Source organism: Suncus etruscus, chromosome 1, assembly GCF_024139225.1.
Source record: "Suncus etruscus isolate mSunEtr1 chromosome 1, mSunEtr1.pri.cur, whole genome shotgun sequence".
Classification (NCBI taxonomy): Eukaryota; Metazoa; Chordata; class Mammalia; order Eulipotyphla; family Soricidae; genus Suncus; species Suncus etruscus.
In genome coordinates this window covers 11,214,784-11,234,753 of record NC_064848.1, presented here as the reverse complement: position 1 = coordinate 11,234,753, position 19,970 = coordinate 11,214,784, and the positions used below count along the sequence as shown (strand labels likewise).

Here is a 19,970-nt window from a genome sequence, read left to right as displayed (position 1 = left end):
ATGATTCCCAGTGATCAGTGTATTGAACCCAACCTCTTGCAGACAAAGCATGCACTCCAGCCCACTGAGCTGTCTATCTCTCTGGATCAAATAAATTTGTGTGTTTGGGAATGGAGCTATAGTACAGTGAGTAAGGTGCTTGCTTTGTACATGGCTGACCAGGATTTGATACCCCATATGGTACCCTGTGCACTGCCAGTAGTGTTCCTCAGCCCTCTGCAGCAACCAAAACAAACAACAACAACAACAACAAAACCTTTTATTTGTGGTCCATATCCAATGATGCTTAGGGTTTGCTCTTAGTAGTCACTCCTGGAAGTTCACAGGGAACCGTATGAGATGCAGGGCATTGATCCTGGGTCATTTACATATAAGGCAAATGCACTATCCATTTTACTATAGCTCCAATTCCTAACACACAAATTTTTTGGTTGTTTTTGGACACACATAGCAGTGCTCAGGGTTACTTCTGGATCTATACTCAGGAATCACTCCTGGTAGGCTCAGGAACCATATGGGATGCTGGTGATCAAACCCAGGTTGACCAAGCACAAGGCAAACACCCTAACCTTTGTACTATCGCTCCCCCCTCCACACACAAATCTTTTTATTTATTTATTTATTTATTTATTTGGTTTTTGGGCCACACCCGGCATTGCTCAGGGGTTACTCCTGACTGTCTGCTCAAAAATAGCTCCTGGCAGGCACGGGGGACCATATGGGACACTGGGATTCGAACCAATCACCTTTGGTCCTGGATCGGCTGCTTGCAAGGCAAACTCCACTGTGCTATCTCTCCGGGCCCACACAAATATTTTTAAGTATAGAAATAGTTACTTAACATGTTGTCATTTAAAATTTTATGCTGATGCAGCATAGTAATGCAGTTGACATTAACTTTATGGTCAAAATAATCTGTATTTTAAATATACTTGTGTTAATTTTAGAAATTATTGGTAAGGGGCCAGAGTGATAGCACAATGGGTACGGCACTTGCCTAGCACACGAGATAGACTCAGATTCAATCTCCAACGTCCCATATGGTCCTCTGAGCCTGCCAGGAGTGATTTCTGAGCACAAAGACAGGAGTAACCATGAGCACCGCCGGGTGTGACCTAAAAACAATAAAAAAAGAAGAACAAAGAAATTATTGGTAACACTTCTTCATTCTAAACCCATGATGTAACAACATGGAGCCAGAGATATATTGCAGCAGATAGGGCACATGCCTTGCACAAAGCTAACTTGGGTTTAATTCCCTGAATCCCATATGGTCTCCTGAGCCCACCAGGAGAAATTCCTGAGTGTACATTCCAGAGTTAACCCTGAGCATCAACAGGTTGACCTCAAAGCAGCAACAAAAATAGTAACAGCACAGCATCTTCCTGAAACAACATCTTCCTGAAAAGAAGGTTCTGGTATTCTCTTCTTCCATCGCCAACCCCTCAGTCCTGGTCATGCTCTTTTCAGGATACCAGATGTATGCCCACATATTCATAGATTGTATTATGGCAGTATCTTAATATATCCTAGCCAGTTTTCATAAATTCTGCTCATGCTGTTTGAATAGACCATATTCTGTTCTTGTAGTTTTTACCCAATATAACTAATTTAAAAAATGAACTTATCTCTAAATAGACCAACTTTTTTTTTTGGGGGGGGGGTCACACCCGGCAGCGCTCAGGGGTTACACCTGGCTCTATGCTCAGAAATCACTCCTGGCAGGCTCAGGGGACCTTATGGGATGCCAGGTTTCGAATCACCGACCTTCTGCATGCAAGGCAAATGCCTTACCTCCAGGCTATCTCTCTGGCCCCTAAATAGACCAACTTTAAAGATGCATAGTGTCAAAAAGGTCTTTGTTAGTATTTGTAGTTATTTGAATGTCAACATTGAAACATTTATCTGTATAAGAATTCAGAGCTCCAGTACCTCAAAAAGGGGTCTTGAAATTATATGAAGTCAGAGCTAGGATTCCCAAGTCCCTCAACCAATTGTACTTAGATAAGTCTATTTTACTTACTGTTTAGCATGAATAGTGTGGATGACTTTTTTTTTTTGGTTTTTGGGTCACACCTGTAAGCGCTCAGGGTTTACTCCTGGCTCTCTGCTCAGAAGTCACTCTTGGCAGGCCCGGGGGACCATATGGGATGCCCGGATTTGAACCACCATTCTTCTGCATGCAAGACAAATGCCTTACCTCCAGGCTATTTCTCCGGCCCTGGATGCCTTTTTTTTTTTTGGTTTTCGGAGGTGCTCAGTGGTTACTCCTGGCTCAGAAATAGCTCCTGACAGGCAAGGGGGACCATATGGGACGCCGGAATTCGAACCAACCACCTTAGATCCTGGATCAGCTGCTTGCAAGGCAAACACCGCTGTGCTATCTCTCCAGCCCCAATTTTTTTTTAAACATATCATGCCTATGTGTAGTGTAAACACTAAAAATGAGTTCAAGTGTAAACTTCAGTCTTATTAGAAAGGTATATTTTAGTACCAAGGCCTCAAGTCTTCAAAATCATTGAATTTGGGCCTTGCATGTAGCTGACCTGGGATGAACCTGGTTTGATTCCTGGCTTTCCACATGGTCCCCTGAGCCTGCTAGGAGTGATTTTTCCTGGCACAAATCTGGGAGTAACCTGAGCACTGTTAGGTGTGACCCAAAATAGAGAGAGACAGAGAGAGAGAGAGAGAGAGAGAGAGAGAGAGAGAGAGAGAGAGAGAGAGAGAGAGAGAGAGAGAACAAGATTTGAAAAGAGGAGTCTATGGTATTTTTTGTTTTGGACCACATCTGGCTGTACTCAGGTACTCCTGGCTCTGCACTCAGGAATTACTCCTATGTACTGAAATTACCCCTACCCACTGTGCTATCATTCTGGCCCCTAAAGTGATTTTAAGATAGAATTTTCATAATTTTGTTTCTTTTTTGGGTGGGTGGGTCACACCCGGCAGCGCTCAGGGGTTGTTGCTCCTGGCTTTACGCTCAGAAATCGCTCGTGGCAGGCTCAGGGTACCATATGAGATGCCAGGATTCGAACCACCATCCCTCTGCATGCAAGGCAAACACCCTACCTCCATGCCATCTCTCGGGCTACAAATTTTTGTAATTTTGTACGACAGAGATATAGTCTCTTCTTTTGTAGGAAATCCATTCCAACAGTGCTCGTGTCAGACCAGGAGATTCTTGAGGCCCACCAAAACTATACCTGGCAGGTCTCAGGGTGGAGGAGCATATGGTGCATGGGATTGAACTCAGGGGTTTTTGCACATGTAAGGCACATGCTTTTCCACTGGAACCACATTCCCTGGATTCTGACACCTACTTTTAAGCCTAACTAAAATAAGAACTCTAGGGCCTGGAGAGATAGCACAGCGGCGTTTGCCTTGCAAGCAGCCGATCCAGGACCAAAGGTGGTTGGTTCGAATCCCGGTGTCCCATATGGTCCCCCGTGCCTGCCAGGAGCTATTTCTGAGCAGACAGCCAGGAGTAACCCCTGAGCACCACCAGGTGTGGCCCAAAAAACCAAAAAAATAAATAAAAATAAAAATAAGGACTCTAGCAAAAATTTCTATCAGTTAGTTGACACGTGTATCTATCCATCCGTAATGCCTACAAAATTCTCAAAAAGGATCTTTTTGACTGAGACCTAATTGATTAAGTTTTACACAACCATGTAATATTTTGTTTAAGCATTTCACTTCTTGAAATGTACTCCATCGCTTTAGCTAAAGGGACTCAATTGGTCCTGCAGTCTGACCATAGCATATTATTCAAAGCTACTGAGTGTTGATACGTTTAGGCCAGGGATAAGGCTGCACCTCTGGCAACACCCTGGATTAAGACACTGCCCCCAGGTTCAGAAGTATATCCCTCTAAAGGCTGCCTGCTTCTGTCTGCAATAGGCATACAGCTCAGGTGCTGTCTCTCTTCTCTATTTCACCTTCCTGGTCTGGATCAGAGGAAGAGAATTGTGGTATCTGTTCTGTTTCCTGTTAGAAGTCTCTATTTTTTAGCTCTCCTTGGAAAACCTTTTTTGTTGTTGTTATTGTTTTTCAATTGTAATAAAATAGAATCTTTGTCATTTTGCCATTTTTAGCTTACACTTCTGTAATTTAGGCAAATTCGCATAACTGTGCAACCAATCTGCAGTATCTTCTCATCTTCCAAGACTCAGACTTTACCCATCAGTAACTTCTTTCTCTATAGTCACTAGTGGCCATAGTTATACTCTATTTCTTTGAGTTTGATTATTCTGGGTTATTTCTATACATTTTGTTTGTTTGTTTGTTTGTTTTTGGTTTTTGGGCCACACCCGGTAATGCTCAGGGGTTACTCCTGGCTATGTGCTCAGAAGTTGTTCCTGGCTTGGTGGACCATATGGGACACCGGGGGATAGAACCACGGTCCGTCCAAGGCTAGCGCAGGCAAGGCAGGCACCTTACCTTTAGCGCCACCGCCAAGCCCCTATTTCTATACATTAAGTTATAAAATATTTGTCTTTTGGGGGGCTGGAGCGATAGCACAGCGGTAGGGCATTTGCCTTGCACACAGCCAAGGACGGACCTGGTTTCAATCCCTAGCATCGCATATGGTCCCCTGAGCCTGTCACAAATGATTTCTGAGCACAAAGCCAGAAGTAACCCCTGAGCATCACTGGATGTGGCCCAAACTTTTTTTTTAATTTTCTATAATAGACTTAACACAATAACCTCCAGGCTATTGTGTTGTAGCATTTATCATCATTCTCTTCCTTATACAGCTAAATAGTATTTAATTTCACATTTTGTTTATCCATTTGTATGTTTCTAGACATTTAGGTTGTTGGTTACTAACATGAACCAAAGCAAATAACATGAATGAACAAAAATGTCTTTAGGACCCTGCTTTCAATTCTTTTTGACATATATCCAGGTGTTATTATTGCTGGATCACATGATAATTCTATTTTTAATTTCTTGAGAATCCACCTTATGGTTTTCCAAAGTGGCTATGCCAATATACATTTCTATGGACAGCATAGAAGTGTTTCAATTTCTCCACACCCATCACCAACACCTGCTGTTTTATACTCATCTTAATGAGCATAATGAGATTGTGATTTTGCTTTGTACTTTCTCAATGTTTAGTAATGTTAGGCATCTTTTTATATACTTTAATAATTTGTAGTATCTACTCAAGTAATTTAAATTTGGGTGAGGCTGAGTGATAGCACAGTGGGTAGGGTGTTTGCCTTGCACACAGTTGACCTGGGTTTGATCTCGGCATCCCATATGACCCCCAAAACCTGTCAGGAATAAATTATGAACACTGATAGCTGTGACCCAAAATAAGAACAAAATTTTGGAAGTTTGTTGTGTTGAATATTAAGAGTTCTAAATATATTTTGGGGTGGCCCAAGTAATAGTATGGTGAGTAGGGATCTTGCCTTGCATGCAGCTGACCTGGGTTCAATCCCCAGCATTCCATATGATCTTTCATGAACCACCAAGACTAATTCCTGATTCCAGAGCCAAGAGTAACCTTTGAGCACTACCAGGTGTAGCACCCCCCCAAAAAAAGTGTTTGACATATATTCTTTTTGTTTGTTTGTTTGTTTTGTTTTGTTTTGTTTTTGTTTTGGGGTCAATCCGGCAGCGCTCAGGTGTTACTCCTGGCTCTACGCTCAGAAATCACTCCTACCAGGCTTGGGGGACCATATGGGATGCCAGAATTTGAACCACCTTCCTTCTGCATGCAAGGCAAATGCCTTACCTCCATGCTATCTCTCTGCCCTCTCTACTCATTTTTCAATCACAGCTTTTTTTTTATGTAAAAGGCTTGGGGGACCATATGGATACCGGGATTCGAATTACTAACCTAACCTTCTGCATGCAAGGCAAACGCCTTACCTCCATGCTATCTCTCTAGCCCCATATATTCTTTTTTTTTGGGGGGGTCACACCCGTTTGATGCTCAGGAGTTACTCCTGGCTAAGCGCCCAGAAATTGCCCCTGGCTTGGGGGGGACTATATGGGACGCCGGGGGATCGAACCGCAGTCCTTCCTTGGCTAGCTCTTGCAAGGCAGACACCTTACCTCTAGCGCCACCTCGCCGGCCCCGGCCCCATATATTCTTAAATTAACTACTGTTTTGAACTTTTTTGTCTGCTTTGCTTTGGGAGCTATACCCTCTGTACTATCTCTTTGTTCCCCTAACTCCTAGTTTTATCCCATATAGTAAGTAACTTTTTTACTCTGATTACATCCTGTAATGCTTAGACCTTTTTTATTTTTATGTGGTACAACTTAATTTTGCTTTAGTTGTCATTTTTAGGAAACTATTGCCAAATGCACAATAAGTTTTCTTCTAATGGTTTACAGTTAAAACAGTTATGCTTAGGTTTTTTTTTCTTCAATTTCAGTTGATTTGTGTTTACGATGTAAATTAAGGGTTCAACTTCATTCATTTCCATGTAAAGCTCAGGAATGATATGCTTATAAAAATAATCACTTGAGCTGGGTTTGCCTTGCACATAATAGACATTTAATTCCTTGCATCCCTGTGGTCCCCTGATCCCATCATAAGTGATCCCTGAGTGTAGAGCCAGAAGTAAGCCCTAGGTATTACAGGATAGAGTCAAAACAACAATAGCAACAATAAAATCTCTTGGCTGTATATGCAAGGTCTTATTTATGGCCTATTTATTCTGTTTCATTGGTTTCTATCCATGTCTATCTTTATGTCAGTACCATATGTTTTAATTACTATAGATTGTAATCAGGAAATCAATAATCAGGAAAATTAGGAAATGTAAGCCCTCTAACTTATTCTTTTTCAAGATTTCTTTGTCTGTTCAGGATCTTTTAGAATTTATTAGAAATTTAGGATGAAGGATCAGTGATAGTTGAAAAAAGAACTTGCGGGGCCGGGCGGTGGCGCTGGAGGTAAGGTGCCTGCCTTGCCTGCGCTAGCCTAGGACGGACCGCGGTTCGATCCCCCGGTGTCCCATATGGTCCCCCAAGAAGCCAGGAGCAATTTCTGAGCGCATAGCCAGGAGTAACCCCTGAGCGTCACAGGGTGTGGCCCAAAAACCAAAAAAAAAAAAAAAAAAAAAAAAAAAGAAAAAAGAACTTGTGGGCCCGGAGAGATAGCACAGCGGCGTTTGCCTTGCAAGCAGCCGATCCAGGACCAAAGGTGGTTGGTTCGAATCCCGGTGTCCCATATGGTCCCCCGTGCCTGCCAGGAGCTATTTCTGAGCAGACAGCCAGGAGTAACCCTTGAGCACCGCCGGATGTGACCCAAAAACTAAAAAAAAAAGAAAAAAAAAAAGAACTTGTGATGGGATTTTCTGGAGGAAGAACTCATAAAATTTTATTTTTTTATTTTTTTGGTTTTTGGGTCACACCCGGCATTGCTCAGGGGTTACTACTCCTGGCTGTCTGCTCAGAAATAGCTCCTGGCAGGCACGGGGGACCACATGGGACACCGGGATTCAAACCAACCACCTTTGGTCCTGGATCGGCTGCTTACAAGGCAAACGCCGCTGTGCTATCTCTCTGGGCCCAGAACTCATAAAATTTTGATAGAAATTTTGTTCAGGGGGCTGGAGAGATAGCGCAGCTGTAGAGCATTTGCTTTGCATGAGGCCAACCCAGGATGGACAGTGGTTCGATTCCTGGCATCCCATATGGTCCCCTGAATCTGCCAGGAGCAATTTCTGAGTGCAGAGCCAGGAGTAACCCCTGAGTACCTCTGGGTGTGACCCAAAAACTGAAAAAAAATGTATATATCACTTTGAGTAAGTAACCTTGGTATCTTAATGATGTTGTCTTTTACTCTATGAATAAGAATTTGTTTGCATCTTCTTCAATTCCTTTCAGCAATATTTTATAGTTTTTAGAGTCTTTCTTTTCCTAGGTTAAATTTATTCCTAAATTATTTTTATTCTTTTTAATGCAATTACAAGTAGAATTTCCCCCTCAATATTTTCTCCAGATTGTTCACTGCTAGAGTATGCAAACACAATTGGTTTTCCTGTTGTTTGTATATTTTGATATTTTGATCAACTTGTTTAGAGAGAGAGAGAGTGTGTGTGTGTGTGTGTGTGTGTGTGTGTGTGTGTGTTTGTGTAATTAAAGTTCTTTCAGAGTCTCATAAAATCTGATCAGAAGACTCAATTTCAGTCTTGGCTCTTTATGCTGCCATCATCACTAAGAGTGTCAAGTGGAGAGATAATTTACTTCAAATCCTGCCACCTGCAGGACAGCTTGTGTTGGTATTTGGACTGAAAGTTGGACTGCTACTACTAATAGAATACATTTGGTGACTGCTTACCACCATGCTGACCCCTTGCTTGTCCCTAAATGGTCCATCTAATTGTGACATCCTGGTAACATTGGCAGTGAAGGATGTGAGATACTAAGAATCCAAAGGTTGGATACCTCAGACATTCCTTTGGGCCTGGCTGACATAGAGTCTCCTTTTCCCCTCACTTCCCATTGCTTTGCTGTTACAGCACATTTGCTTGCTATACTTGTACACTCATCAGGGGTGCTCAACTGTAAGGATCCTGCCCTCTGCTATAAGCTTCTCTTTAATTGTGTTGCTTTCACATACTTGCTGTGGTGGTGGAGATCACAAATAGCAATGCTGTAGATTATACTAAGCTTATGTGGTTGGGCTGGGGATGGAGCAAGCAGCTGCTCACTACTGAATCACATTCAGGGGCACAAAGCCTCTTTTCTTCAACATAATTTTAGTTTTATGGTTTTGCCTTTTCCTGAAGCATATGGTGTGGCCTGATTCTGATTATGGGTCAACCTCTGTTCACTTGCTGCACTAGATTTCCTGACCAGCAGCACAAGTTAACACTAGGGAGATAGGAACCTAGGACTCCAATCATTTGGTTTGAGTTCAAGAGTGTTTGGTTCACCAGCAAAAAATGCAATTATACCATTCAATGATTTATCTTTTCAACTATATCTCAACTCTGAAGCTACCTTTTAATTACTTCTACACTAGCCAGGATCAACATCTGCTCTCTAGTCCTGTCTTTATAGGGAATATATTCACAACCCATAAGACACTTTTATTCATACAGTTCTGTTCATGTAGATTTACTTTTAATAAAATCTATTCATGTAGACTTAGTTCTTATAGAATTCCTTTTTTTAGAATCCCCTTTTAACCAATCTGGTTGAGTTTGTCCAAAAGGAAATTAAATTATTAAATAATATGAACTAAAATCATCATTGAGGACATGAAGAAATAGTATAGCAGGTACCCTACACTTGTCACATTATTGACCCAGGTTCTAGTCCCTCCATCTATATGGTTCCCCTAAACTGAGCAGGGCCTGGAGTAATGCCAACCACTTTCAGATGTGGCATCCAAACTAAAACAAAACAAAAATAAATCTCATCATCATCTCTCTCTGAGAATTATTCAGTACTCAGCATCATTAGGATTATGGATCTAGCAGCTACACTCTCAGGATCTATCTTATACTTCTCTTTATCTAGGTTTATTTCCTTGTCAGGTCTTTTAAGAAGCTTATCTTGCGACCTGAGATAGAGAGAGTACAAGGGGCAGGGCACTTGTCTTACATAAACTAATCCAGGTTTGATTCCCAGAACCCTGTTCGGCCCTCTGACCTTTTATCTCATCACAATAGGATGACTCTGAAGTTCATAGTCATTGTAAGCCAGATACATTCTCTTGCAAGACAGCATCGAGGTCCCTGTAAAGCAGCAGAGATGAGAATAGGATTTTAAAAAGTGCTTGCAAATATGGACAGCAAAGCTCAGCCTAGAACCTAAGCTCACTGCAGTTTCAAATGCAATGAGTCCTGTAGTCCAACTTCACTGAGTAGCCGTCTAGTTCATGAGTCATGTTATCATAAAAATGAAATTTCTTAAATGAGAAGGCTCTCATTGGGGAAAAAATAAGCAAAGAATTTCATAGTTTGTGATAAAGCCTAAAGTAGACATTGCCGGGCACAGCGGCGTTTGCCTTGCAAGCAGCCGATCCAGGACCAAAGGTGGTTGGTTTGAATCCCGGTGTCCCATATGGTCCCCCGTGCCTGCCAGGAGCTATTTCTGAGCAGACAGCCAGGAGTAACCCCTGAGTACCACCAGGTGTGGCCCAAAAACCAAAAAAAAAAAAAAGTAGACATTGCCACAGAAAAGAGCAATGAGGAGCTGGAAAAATAGTAAGCACCGCGTAGGACATTTGCCTTGCACTTGGCTGACCCAGGTTTGAGCCTCAGTACTCCATATGGCCCCTGAACCTTCCAAGAGTGATCATTGAGCACAAAGTTGGGTAATCTCTGAGCATTAGTGTGGCCCAAAACCAAAAGACAAAACAAAAAAAGCAAAAAAAAGCAACAAGAGGAATAACAGAGGAGAAGTCAGATTACAAAACTCTTCTGTGTCTTGAGAACCCAACTCAACCTGTGACATTTCTCTTCCTACCCCAGTCCAAGAGGATGCTGCTCCATATGGGGTGACAGCTTATAAAGGTCCCATCAACACCTTTGCAGATCATCCTCAATTATTCAGATGCACTGTAACTTAGGGTGTCATGAAATCCCTTTTCTCCTTGAGATTTTGGGGCCCTTTAATCTCCAGATTCTCTTGGGTCTCTTGCAGAAATATTGGTCATACTAATGTCCTAATGCATAATACTGCCATATTATTCTGGAATTTGAGATAACTGTTTTCCAGTGGTGACCCAGGAGAGCCAACCACATGAAATTCACCTCCAGTTCTGGGATGTACACTGTATGGAACTCTGGAATGCACAAAGGCTTTAGCTTTCAGGTCACTGATTTTGATTCTTTACTTGGGAGATGGGCAATGGGTGTTAGGCTATATCCAGTGGTACTCAGGGCTTACTCCTAGCTTTGTGGTCAGGGAGCTTCTGTTGAGCTCAGGTGGACCATATGAATTCAAATATGAGTTGGCTGAGTTCAAGGCAAATATCCTATATGCATTACTTATTGCTTTGTCCCCCTTTGGTCACTTTATCATAATATTTAGGTGGTCATGGGCCTTTGAGTGATATTGAGGGAATCTGGAGATCACTGCTGCTAAGTCTTGGCTAATGGAACATACTGGGTCCAAGGATATGGGCTGCCAGTGTCATAATGGTCAGTGACAGGGGCATTATTTTTTGGTGCTGGGGATTAAATCCACATTGTTATATGCACCCTATCTCCATATTATCTACATGGTCCTCATCCTATTATTTTTGTTCAAACAGTAGATTCAACACATATTTTAAAGGTTAGGAAACCAGTGATTTGTTTGAAGGGTATAAATTTGTGGCTAAGTCTCTTAGAAGTGAAGCATACCTATTTGATTGTATCCTCATCATAGAATGCTTCTAACTCCTCTAGAATTCTGGCTGCGAGTTTGTTGTTCATCTCTTAACCCCTCAGGATTGCTGGACAATACTCCTCTGAATAACCCCCTCTGTCTACCATAGATAAGTGTTAGTTCCCATTCTCCATACAGAAATTACTGACAGGCAGACAAATTCAGGTAGTAACATAATGAAGGCTGAACCCTACACCATCCAAGAGAATTAATGATACACAGTTTTAGAGGAGATTCCTCCTACTGATAACTTGAGTCTATCTGTTCATTATTTTTACTGTCACCCTGGCTTTTAGTCTAGAACCCTCACCAGCTCGTTACCCTTATATGCAGGATCCAAGACCTTCCATCTTCCTAGCTAAGCTTGTTAAGAAGTAACGGAGTATGGATTGGGGTTTCTTTTACTCTGAGATCTTTTTTTTTTTTTAGGTTTTTTTTTTTATTTAAGTTTTAGAGTCAAAGGAGCAACAAAATATGGGTGACATGGAAAGGAAAAGCCTTGGCATAAATACAAGGAGACCCTACCCCTGAAGTTTCCTGGCATAAGACCAGTTCTAGGTTCCGGAAGAATAGTTTGTCTAATCCAAGTACTTGTCTGTAGTGCCAATACAGTTTTATTTTTCAAACAGTCTCTGTTGTTGGCAAAAGATCCTGGAATCTGCATATCCTACATTGAAGTCAGGCTGGTGTCGAGTGTCCTCTAGTTTCACCTCACAATTAAAGGGCAATGCAGAGAGCCCTGACCAGTAAGCAGGACATTATTGTTGTTAAGTCTTCTCAGTGTTAAGGGAAGTCTCTTTTGAGTAGATTGATGTCAGAGCAGCGGTAGGGTCTTCCCTGGTAGAGGATTGCTTCCAGGTGATGTTATAGACAATGTTGGATGTTTCGTAGGTGGCTTCCCTAGGTCAAGGGTGAATGGAGAATGCCATTCTTCTGAGGCCTGTGCCAGGTCATTATGTCAATGTTCAGGGTGTAAGGTCCAATTGCAGTACAAGTTTTGTGTGTTCCCATCTCTATTAGATAAGAATTTATTTGTATGTATAGAATTTCACCATTTTAATGTGCTTATGCAAACAAGGAATAATGCCATGTGGCATTATTGGTACATATAGGAGCTGCAAGAACAAGTCCTACAATCCCCGTGACTTGGTTCATACATAAGCGATAAACTGAGGGAATCTTTCACCAAATTCCTTATTGATCAGTTCACAAAGAGAAGAAAAGATAAAAAGTAGGGGAAATCGTCACTATATAAGAGAATATTAAGTAAGAGATATAGCTGTCAGAGAAAATAGATATAAAAAATTCAAAGGGCATATTTGCTGTTTTATGCTTTTGAAATAGTTGGGTGGGTGTTAAATCCAGTGCACCACATTGGTCTGTGATTTTGGATGGTACAGTGCTGAAGTTAAAAAGGGTAAATGTGGAGTAATGATAGTTTGAGATGAGAGAGTTAAAGAGTAAAAATGAGTTTTGTAGGGGTGTGATAAAAAGCAGAATACAAATTGGACATTCTGCATACATAAAAACATATTTTAAGGATATGGAGTACTATTAATATATATTGTGCGCCCCAGCACGGTTTGGAACATGTAGACTGGTATGAAATTACCAGTGACTGCTTGAGTACAGCCGAGAAACTATCTGCCACCCCCAGTTAAGCTCCTCCAAGAGTAAAAAAGGCCTTTGGCACAATGGAGGTCTGCCGAAATCCATGCTGGTCAAGACTCCCGGCTCCCAGGAAGGAAGGAGATCCTTCCCGAGCAGGAAGGCCGGAAGTTCAAAGCCTGCACCCTAAGCCTCCCTCTGGAGCCGGCTTGAGAGTGGGGAAAGCCTAGGGTACCCCATTAGCTCTTCCCAGGAACCCCCCTTGCTGGTTTTCCCAGGCATGTGGCCCAGGGGAAGCCCTGGACTCTGGAGGAAAGAGGTAGAGGGGTGCTGGGGTGACCCAAGTCCCGCACCCTGGCCCTAGGCCAGGTTAAAAAGGCCTTTGGCACAACGGAGGTCTGCCGAAACCCATGCTGGCCGAGACTCCCGGCCTTCCCGAGCCCCACTCTGAGATCTTAAACGTGAAGCCTGAATCCACATACCTGCTCATACCTCTACAATTTATGGTAACCCATTCAGAATTCAAACACTTAGCTTGGTGCAGAAAGGGAGGCTCAGGGAGGCAAAAATGGACAAAGAGAGGGCTCTGACTTGTTCCCAACTGGTTATCCACATCTACAAAGAAACATGGCTCTTTTCCTTTGTCATTTTTTGGGAGGGCTCTAGGTAAATGATTATGGAAAGTAATTAAGAAGTAGCCAGGCTCAGTAAGAATTCTAGAAGTGAGACCAGTGGTGAGCTCAGTGAGGAGATGGAGGTAGAGTAAAAAGAAAAGGTACTTTTGGAAAGCTGAGTTTGATGCTTTGCAAAGGTAAGGATTCATCATTTCATTCCAGTGTTCAGTTCACTAGGAATGAGGTAGTACAATGAGACAACAAATTTGTAGGTTGGGTTTGTTGTTGTTTTGGAGGGTTTTTTTTTATTATTGATGGTGGTGATGGTGATGTTTTGCTTCAATTTTTGTTTGTTCTTTCTCTATTTTTTTTTTTTTACTTTTTTACCTTGGTTTGAGCAAGACAGATACTAATTCTAATGTACGTATACCCTGATAAAGGCCATATATAATTTTCCTTTCCAAACCCAACCAAATTACAAAAGCCTTCTCTGAGCCCTCCTGCCCCACCCTTTTTTAACAGGGCATAAATGGACCCAGCCTTCCAGAACAGAGGTCCAATAGAAAATTATGTGATAGTTCTGGACCTGACCCCAAACTGACCAAATCACCCACCTTCTGTAAGGGCAGCAAGTCTGCCTTTCTGGGCATTTTCCCCATGCAAAATAAGTTTGAGTCCCTTCATGGCCCTATCACTAACTTCAAGAGTAGGGTTAGGATTAGGCCTGTGAACTAGCCAGTGGGGAATGGATCTTGCTTAAACTCGTCTTGCAAGTCTAGGGCTAACCCAGAGGCCTGGGGGGAGCCCCAGGTCACTGATTAATTTGTCCCCAGAGGACCGGAAGCTGTTTGTGGGGATGCTGGGCAAGCAGCAGGGTGAGGATGATGTCAGGCGCCTCTTCCAGCCCTTCGGCCACATCGAGGAGTGCACAGTCCTGCGCAGCCCGGATGGCACTAGTAAAGGTGACTTGGATGCCCTGCCTGCTAACCCCGACTCACTCTGGGCCGCGCTGCTTTGCCTTACGGTCCTGTGCACCCTCTGTCCCCGCTTCCAGGCTGTGCCTTTGTGAAGTTTGGGAGCCAAGGGGAAGCACAGGCGGCCATCCAGGGCTTGCACGGCAGCCGGACCATGTCGGTGAGGGCGTGCGCGCGTGCAGGGACAAGACTGGCAGCGAGGCCAGTGGGGTGGGGGGCCTGGTCTCCTCTTTGCATGAGCCACCAGTGTCTCAGGGCCCAGGGTTGGGGTTCCAGCACCGTTCCCTTCCCCCTGCTCTGCCCTGCCCAGGGCGCCTCGTCCAGCCTGGTGGTCAAGCTGGCCGACACTGACCGCGAGCGCGCACTGCGGAGGATGCAGCAGATGGCCGGGCAGCTGGGCGCCTTCCACCCCGCGCCTTTGCCATTGGGAGCATGCGGGGCCTACACCACGGCGGTAGGTGCCTGGCGCGCGGGGGGCCCGGGGTGGGGCCCGGGCATCCACCCACCCTTCTTCCCTGCCTCAAGATCCTGCAGCATCAGGCGGCCTTGCTGGCGGCGGCGCAGGGCCCGGGGCTGGGTCCGGTGGCTGCAGTGGCGGCGCAGATGCAACACGTAGCAGCTTTCAGCTTGGTGGCCGCACCGCTGTTGCCCCACGCAGGTAGGGCCAGCAGGGCTGGGGGGTGCTGACAGCCGCCCCCCGAAGCTGACAGGTGCCCCGACACCTGACATCCCTCGCCCTCCACCACCAACAGCCAGTTCCCAGGCCGGCGGCCCCGGTGCGCTCCCCGGCCTGCCCCCCCTGGGGGTCAACGGATTCGGGCCCCTGACCCCGCAGACCAACGGGCAGCCGGGCACGGACAGCCTCTACAACAACGGGCTCTCCCCATACCCAGGTGGGCCCTCCTGTCCGACTCAAGTCCCTACCCCAATCCCCATGGTGGAGTGGGGAGCAGAAGGGAGCTGTGGGTATGGGGTGGGATAGGGACCTCTCTCTGCTGCAGCACCTTTTTGCATCACCACCATCACCACCATCCCCATGCACACTCCGCTGCCCTCCTTCACCGCGGGCCTCGCCACTTTCTCCCCAGCCCAGAGCCCCGGTGTGGCCGATCCCCTGCAGCAGGCCTACGCTGGGATGCAGCATTTCGCAGGTTTCCTCGGCGCTCCGCGGCCTGGAGGGGTTGGGGTGGGTTTGAAGGGCCCCAGGAAGGACTAGGGAGATGGCTGGGGGTGAGGCGGGGGTGTGTGGTTAAGACTCTGTTCTGAGGAGTCCACCCTCCTATGCCCCAACCTCAAGGCCCAGAGGACCCCTCGACGATGTACTGTGGATTCATTCAGATGAACAGGTGCAGGAGACCCCCACCGACGGATGGGGCCCTGCTTGGGGAATTGAGGCTGGGGCTGGGGAGGCAGGGATCACTTCCTACTCCCACCTCTGTCCCCAGCAGCCTATCCCTCGGCCTATGCCCCCGTGAGCACAGCATTTGCCCAGCAGCCTTCAGCCCTGCCCCAGCAACAGAGAGAAGGTGAGCTCTGGGAGCTGGAGCTGAGGACCCCAGCGGGCTGCCCTCTGGACCCCTTCCCTGAACCAGCCTGCCCCTGTTCCTGCAGGCCCCGAAGGCTGTAACCTCTTCATCTATCACCTGCCCCAGGAGTTTGGTGATGCCGAGCTCATCCAGACATTCCTGCCCTTTGGAGCTGTTGTGTCTGCCAAAGTCTTTGTGGATCGTGCCACCAACCAGAGCAAGTGTTTCGGTGAGCTGGACCCCCATCTCCTGGGCTGATGGTTCTAACTTTATAGACCCTAAAAGTATTCCTCCATAAATGCTGAAAACACAAAACAGGTCACAGTCGTGTGATGAAGTTATGCTTTAAAAGAGCCACATCTATTTCCCAAAAACTAGAGAATGATGTCTAGAAGAGGTTTGACCAGGTTAGATTGTATATTCTTTTTTTGTGTTTGTTTGTTTTTGGGCCACACCCGGCGGTGCTCAGGAGTCACTCCTGGCTGTCTGCTCAGAAATAGCTCCTGGCAGGCACGGGGGACCATATGGGACACCGGGATTTGAACCAACCACCTTTGGTCCTGGATCGGCTGCTTGCAAGGCAAACGCCACTGTGCTATCTCTCCGGGCCCCTAGATTGTATATTCTTGCCAAAGAAGGAGGAATCTGAATATCAGAGTTGCCCTCCAATTCCAAATGTGATCTGGAGGACCACAGTGGGAGTTGTGTCAGGAGACAGTCAATTCCCACTGCAGGGAAAGTTGGGATCAGCCCAGGCACCCACATGAGTTACCTTTTATATGCCCAAGAATCCACCTTGATGAGACTCAGGTCACTTTCCTGACTGGAGAATTATGTAGCTTGGTGCAAACAGTACAAATGTGTATGTTTTCAAGGATCTGAGGAAGCAGGAAGCAGAGGCGTCTGATTAGAGAGAAAGGAGGCCCAACCTTGCAAAGTTCTCAGACCTCTTTGCCCCCTCTTTGCCCCCTCAGGGTTTGTTAGCTTTGACAATCCAACCAGTGCCCAGACTGCTATTCAAGCCATGAATGGCTTTCAAATTGGCATGAAGAGGCTCAAGGTCCAACTAAAGAGGCCCAAGGATGCCAACCGGCCTTACTGATCTTCTTTCACTGACCAGCCACAGAGGTGAGCCCTTGATGAACCCAAGGCAGATGGTACTAGCTCAATAAGACCACCTCAGCTCTTATATTCTTTTGAGATACGGGGAGCAACCACTTCTGAAAAAACCTGGGAGACAGATAAGACAGGAGTGTGGAGGGGAAACCACTGTTAGAGACTCTATTTCCCCCTTAATCCAAGGACTGAGTATATTAAATATCCCTGACTATTACTGCCAGCATCTAACCAGCTGTGCTCCAGAGATAGCTCCAGGGGACCTTGGGGTATAGCGAAAGCCCTGTATGTAGGGAGGATGGCAGGGTAGAGAAGGAGACTAGGGAAGTAGATTTGGGCCAGTCTGTGAAGGGCATCGAAGGCCCTGCATTTGGTTTCCACATTGAAGATGGAACCATATTCATGTTTCACTGAGGAGCTGAATCGAAGGACAGACTAGAGGTTAGACCTAGATCATGGGTGTGAGAAGAAAAGAAAATAAACTTAGGAAATAGAGGCTGTGAGACATGATGGATGATAGGAAGAGAGATAGCAAACCCTTTTAGATGTCTGGCAGGTCCAGCCACCCACAGCTTTCACATTTGCCATTTTAGAAGGCCCCTATGACCCTGCCTCACTTAGGCTGACCCTATGGAGCTTCCAGAGGGGACTCTATGGTGGGATCTCATTGCCTGGAACCCAGGACCTGACTCATTGGATCAGGCTACATCTGACTGAGCTACTCTGCTTTTCATACCCTCCAGAGTTATCATGACCTTTTTTCTCTTGACTCTTCTCCCTTATCAATTAATACCTCCCAACAGAAACTGAAGAGTGAGAAGAAAGGAAAGGAAAGCACAGAAATGCTTGAGCCGCCCTTCCTGAAGGAGCAGCTGCAGATGAAGGTGGAGCAGACCCAGGCCTGGCGCCTGGGCTCAGGCCACTCTAAGGATTGTTTCATTGAACAGGTGGTTCTATGCCTGGGGCACATGTGCTCAGGCTGGCAAGGCATCTGGGGCTGGCTGAGGATTGACTGTCTAGGAAGCCAGCAGAGGGCATTGGGGGTGCCAAGGGCTTGTCCGCAAGGGAAGCCCAGATTTACTTCTTTCAAAATCATATCATTCCTTAGAGTTTAGGGACCAAAGGACTATTGCTTTTTTTTTAAGAATATATATATTAAAAAAAAAGAAACCAAACTGCAAGAGAAACACGACGGTATAGAGTCTCATAAAAGCTGCCTTTAACTATCTCTAGGAGACAGGGTGAAGGAGACCCTTGAAAGCCCAACAGAGGCAGAGGGAGGTACAGAAAGATTGTCCTGTGTCTCATCCCCACCCTCAACAATGCTCTCCGCACCCACCTTTCAAAAAGAAAGAACTTGCGGTCTAGGCTCAGATGCTAGTTACAAGAGTTATGGAAGCAGTGACCCCACAAACTCAGAGAGGATCCTCAAAGAGACCCCAGAAGAAGCTCTGGCCTGCATGGGCCTTTGCCACCTCAAGGGCCCCCAAACCAGCAGGGGTGAGCCTGCCTTTTCTCCCTGACTGCCTTTCCCCTGGCATTGCTGCTTCCCCAGGCAGGAAGAATGGGATCCTTAGGCCACCATCCCAGCCCTTCTCATTCCTGTCCAGATAGACAGAGGCTCCGCCTTTGGCTCAGCAGAGACACCTCCTGTGCACCCTCCCTTTGAGCCAGCCCTGTGTCCCCTTGCTCCAAGCTGCCTTCTGTCTCGAAGTGTAAGTTTGCCCACCTGTAGCGTCAGGATGTATAGGAGGGCTGTGAAAACACACTCAGAAGGTTTGCTACTGTAAATACTGCCATTGAAAAAAAGGGGATCATTTCTAATATGTAGAAGCTTCAGAATTTAGAGGTCCCTCTTTACCCAGGACCTGGGAGGGAAGTAGATGTTTTGCCAAATACTTCTTCATTCCTTTAAAAAGTACACCTTTCCTATGCAAGAGTGTCTCACTTGTGCTTATCCAAGGTGCTTCTAGATGGTGAGCAGTGTTCAGCTTAGAAGTAGTGTGTGCTCTGTCTGTCTGTCTGTCTGTGTCTGTCTGTTGTATACAGTGGGTGCCATATAAAGCTGATCAATGGTGGTGCTTCCTGCCTGCTTCTGTGAGATGGGCAAGAGATTCATCGTAAAAGACCACGACTCATCTCGCCTTGGTCAGCCTCTTCTGGTCCTGCAGGGCCTCGCACACATTTTCCCCAGGCAGATCATTTCCCCTCTACCCCACAATCATGGATCGAGCTAATCTGGGACCTCAGTGGTGTGGTGGGTGAGCATATGCTCCCCAGATGTTGCTGATATGGGAGCCTCTGATTTGATAGCATATCAGATAGTAAAGGATGTGGGTATGGGGGAAAAGGGTTCCTCCTTCCTAACAGTTTCTAAGAAAAGTTATTCCCACCTGCTCCACTGTCTTTGACTCATTTTTGGAGGGAATGGGAATCAAAAAAATGGTAACATATTACCAGGTATTAGCACTGTATGTCAACAAATAATTTCTGGTGGAAAGAGGATCGACTACCAAAGGCACCTGTATACCTACACAGGGCTTACACATAGACTGACCACCAGTTGAACAAGGAGTAGAGCTAGATACACCCACACACCAAACAGATATTCCCCTGGAGACATGGGGTCTTTACTGCTTAGCACTTTGCTTGGAGTGAGAGCATAGGCATATTCTAAAGATTCAGAATTTAGGGGGAAGACAGACAAATATTGCAGTCGTAATAGACAGACACTATAGTTTGTAATAGCAAGAAGAGTTACTTAGTTCAGACTTATC

General features: G+C 45.4%; 1 protein-coding gene across 5 annotated transcripts in view; it reads left to right on the top strand.

Annotated features, from left to right (window-relative positions):
* The window catches only part of CELF6 (CUGBP Elav-like family member 6), a 40,087-nt gene extending 20,497 nt beyond the window's left edge, over positions 1 to 19,590 (top strand). For 3 of the 5 annotated variants that reach the window (XM_049777910.1, XM_049777933.1, XM_049777924.1), the window contains 9 exons: positions 14,411 to 14,539; positions 14,632 to 14,711; positions 14,862 to 15,005; positions 15,077 to 15,209; positions 15,304 to 15,444; positions 15,997 to 16,077; positions 16,163 to 16,306; positions 17,052 to 17,205; positions 17,997 to 19,590. In XM_049777910.1, the coding sequence (XP_049633867.1) occupies positions 14,411 to 14,539; positions 14,632 to 14,711; positions 14,862 to 15,005; positions 15,077 to 15,209; positions 15,304 to 15,444; positions 15,997 to 16,077; positions 16,163 to 16,306; positions 17,052 to 17,179 (980 nt within the window). In that variant the 3' untranslated portion in view covers positions 17,180 to 17,205; positions 17,997 to 19,590. Of the gene's footprint in view, positions 1 to 14,410; positions 14,540 to 14,631; positions 14,712 to 14,861; positions 15,006 to 15,076; positions 15,210 to 15,303; positions 15,445 to 15,639; positions 15,703 to 15,996; positions 16,078 to 16,162; positions 16,307 to 17,051; positions 17,206 to 17,996 lie in introns of all 5 variants that reach the window. The other 2 variants (XM_049777941.1, XM_049777916.1) reach the window with 2 other exon arrangements.
* The last annotated feature ends 380 nt before the right edge of the window (positions 19,591 to 19,970 follow it).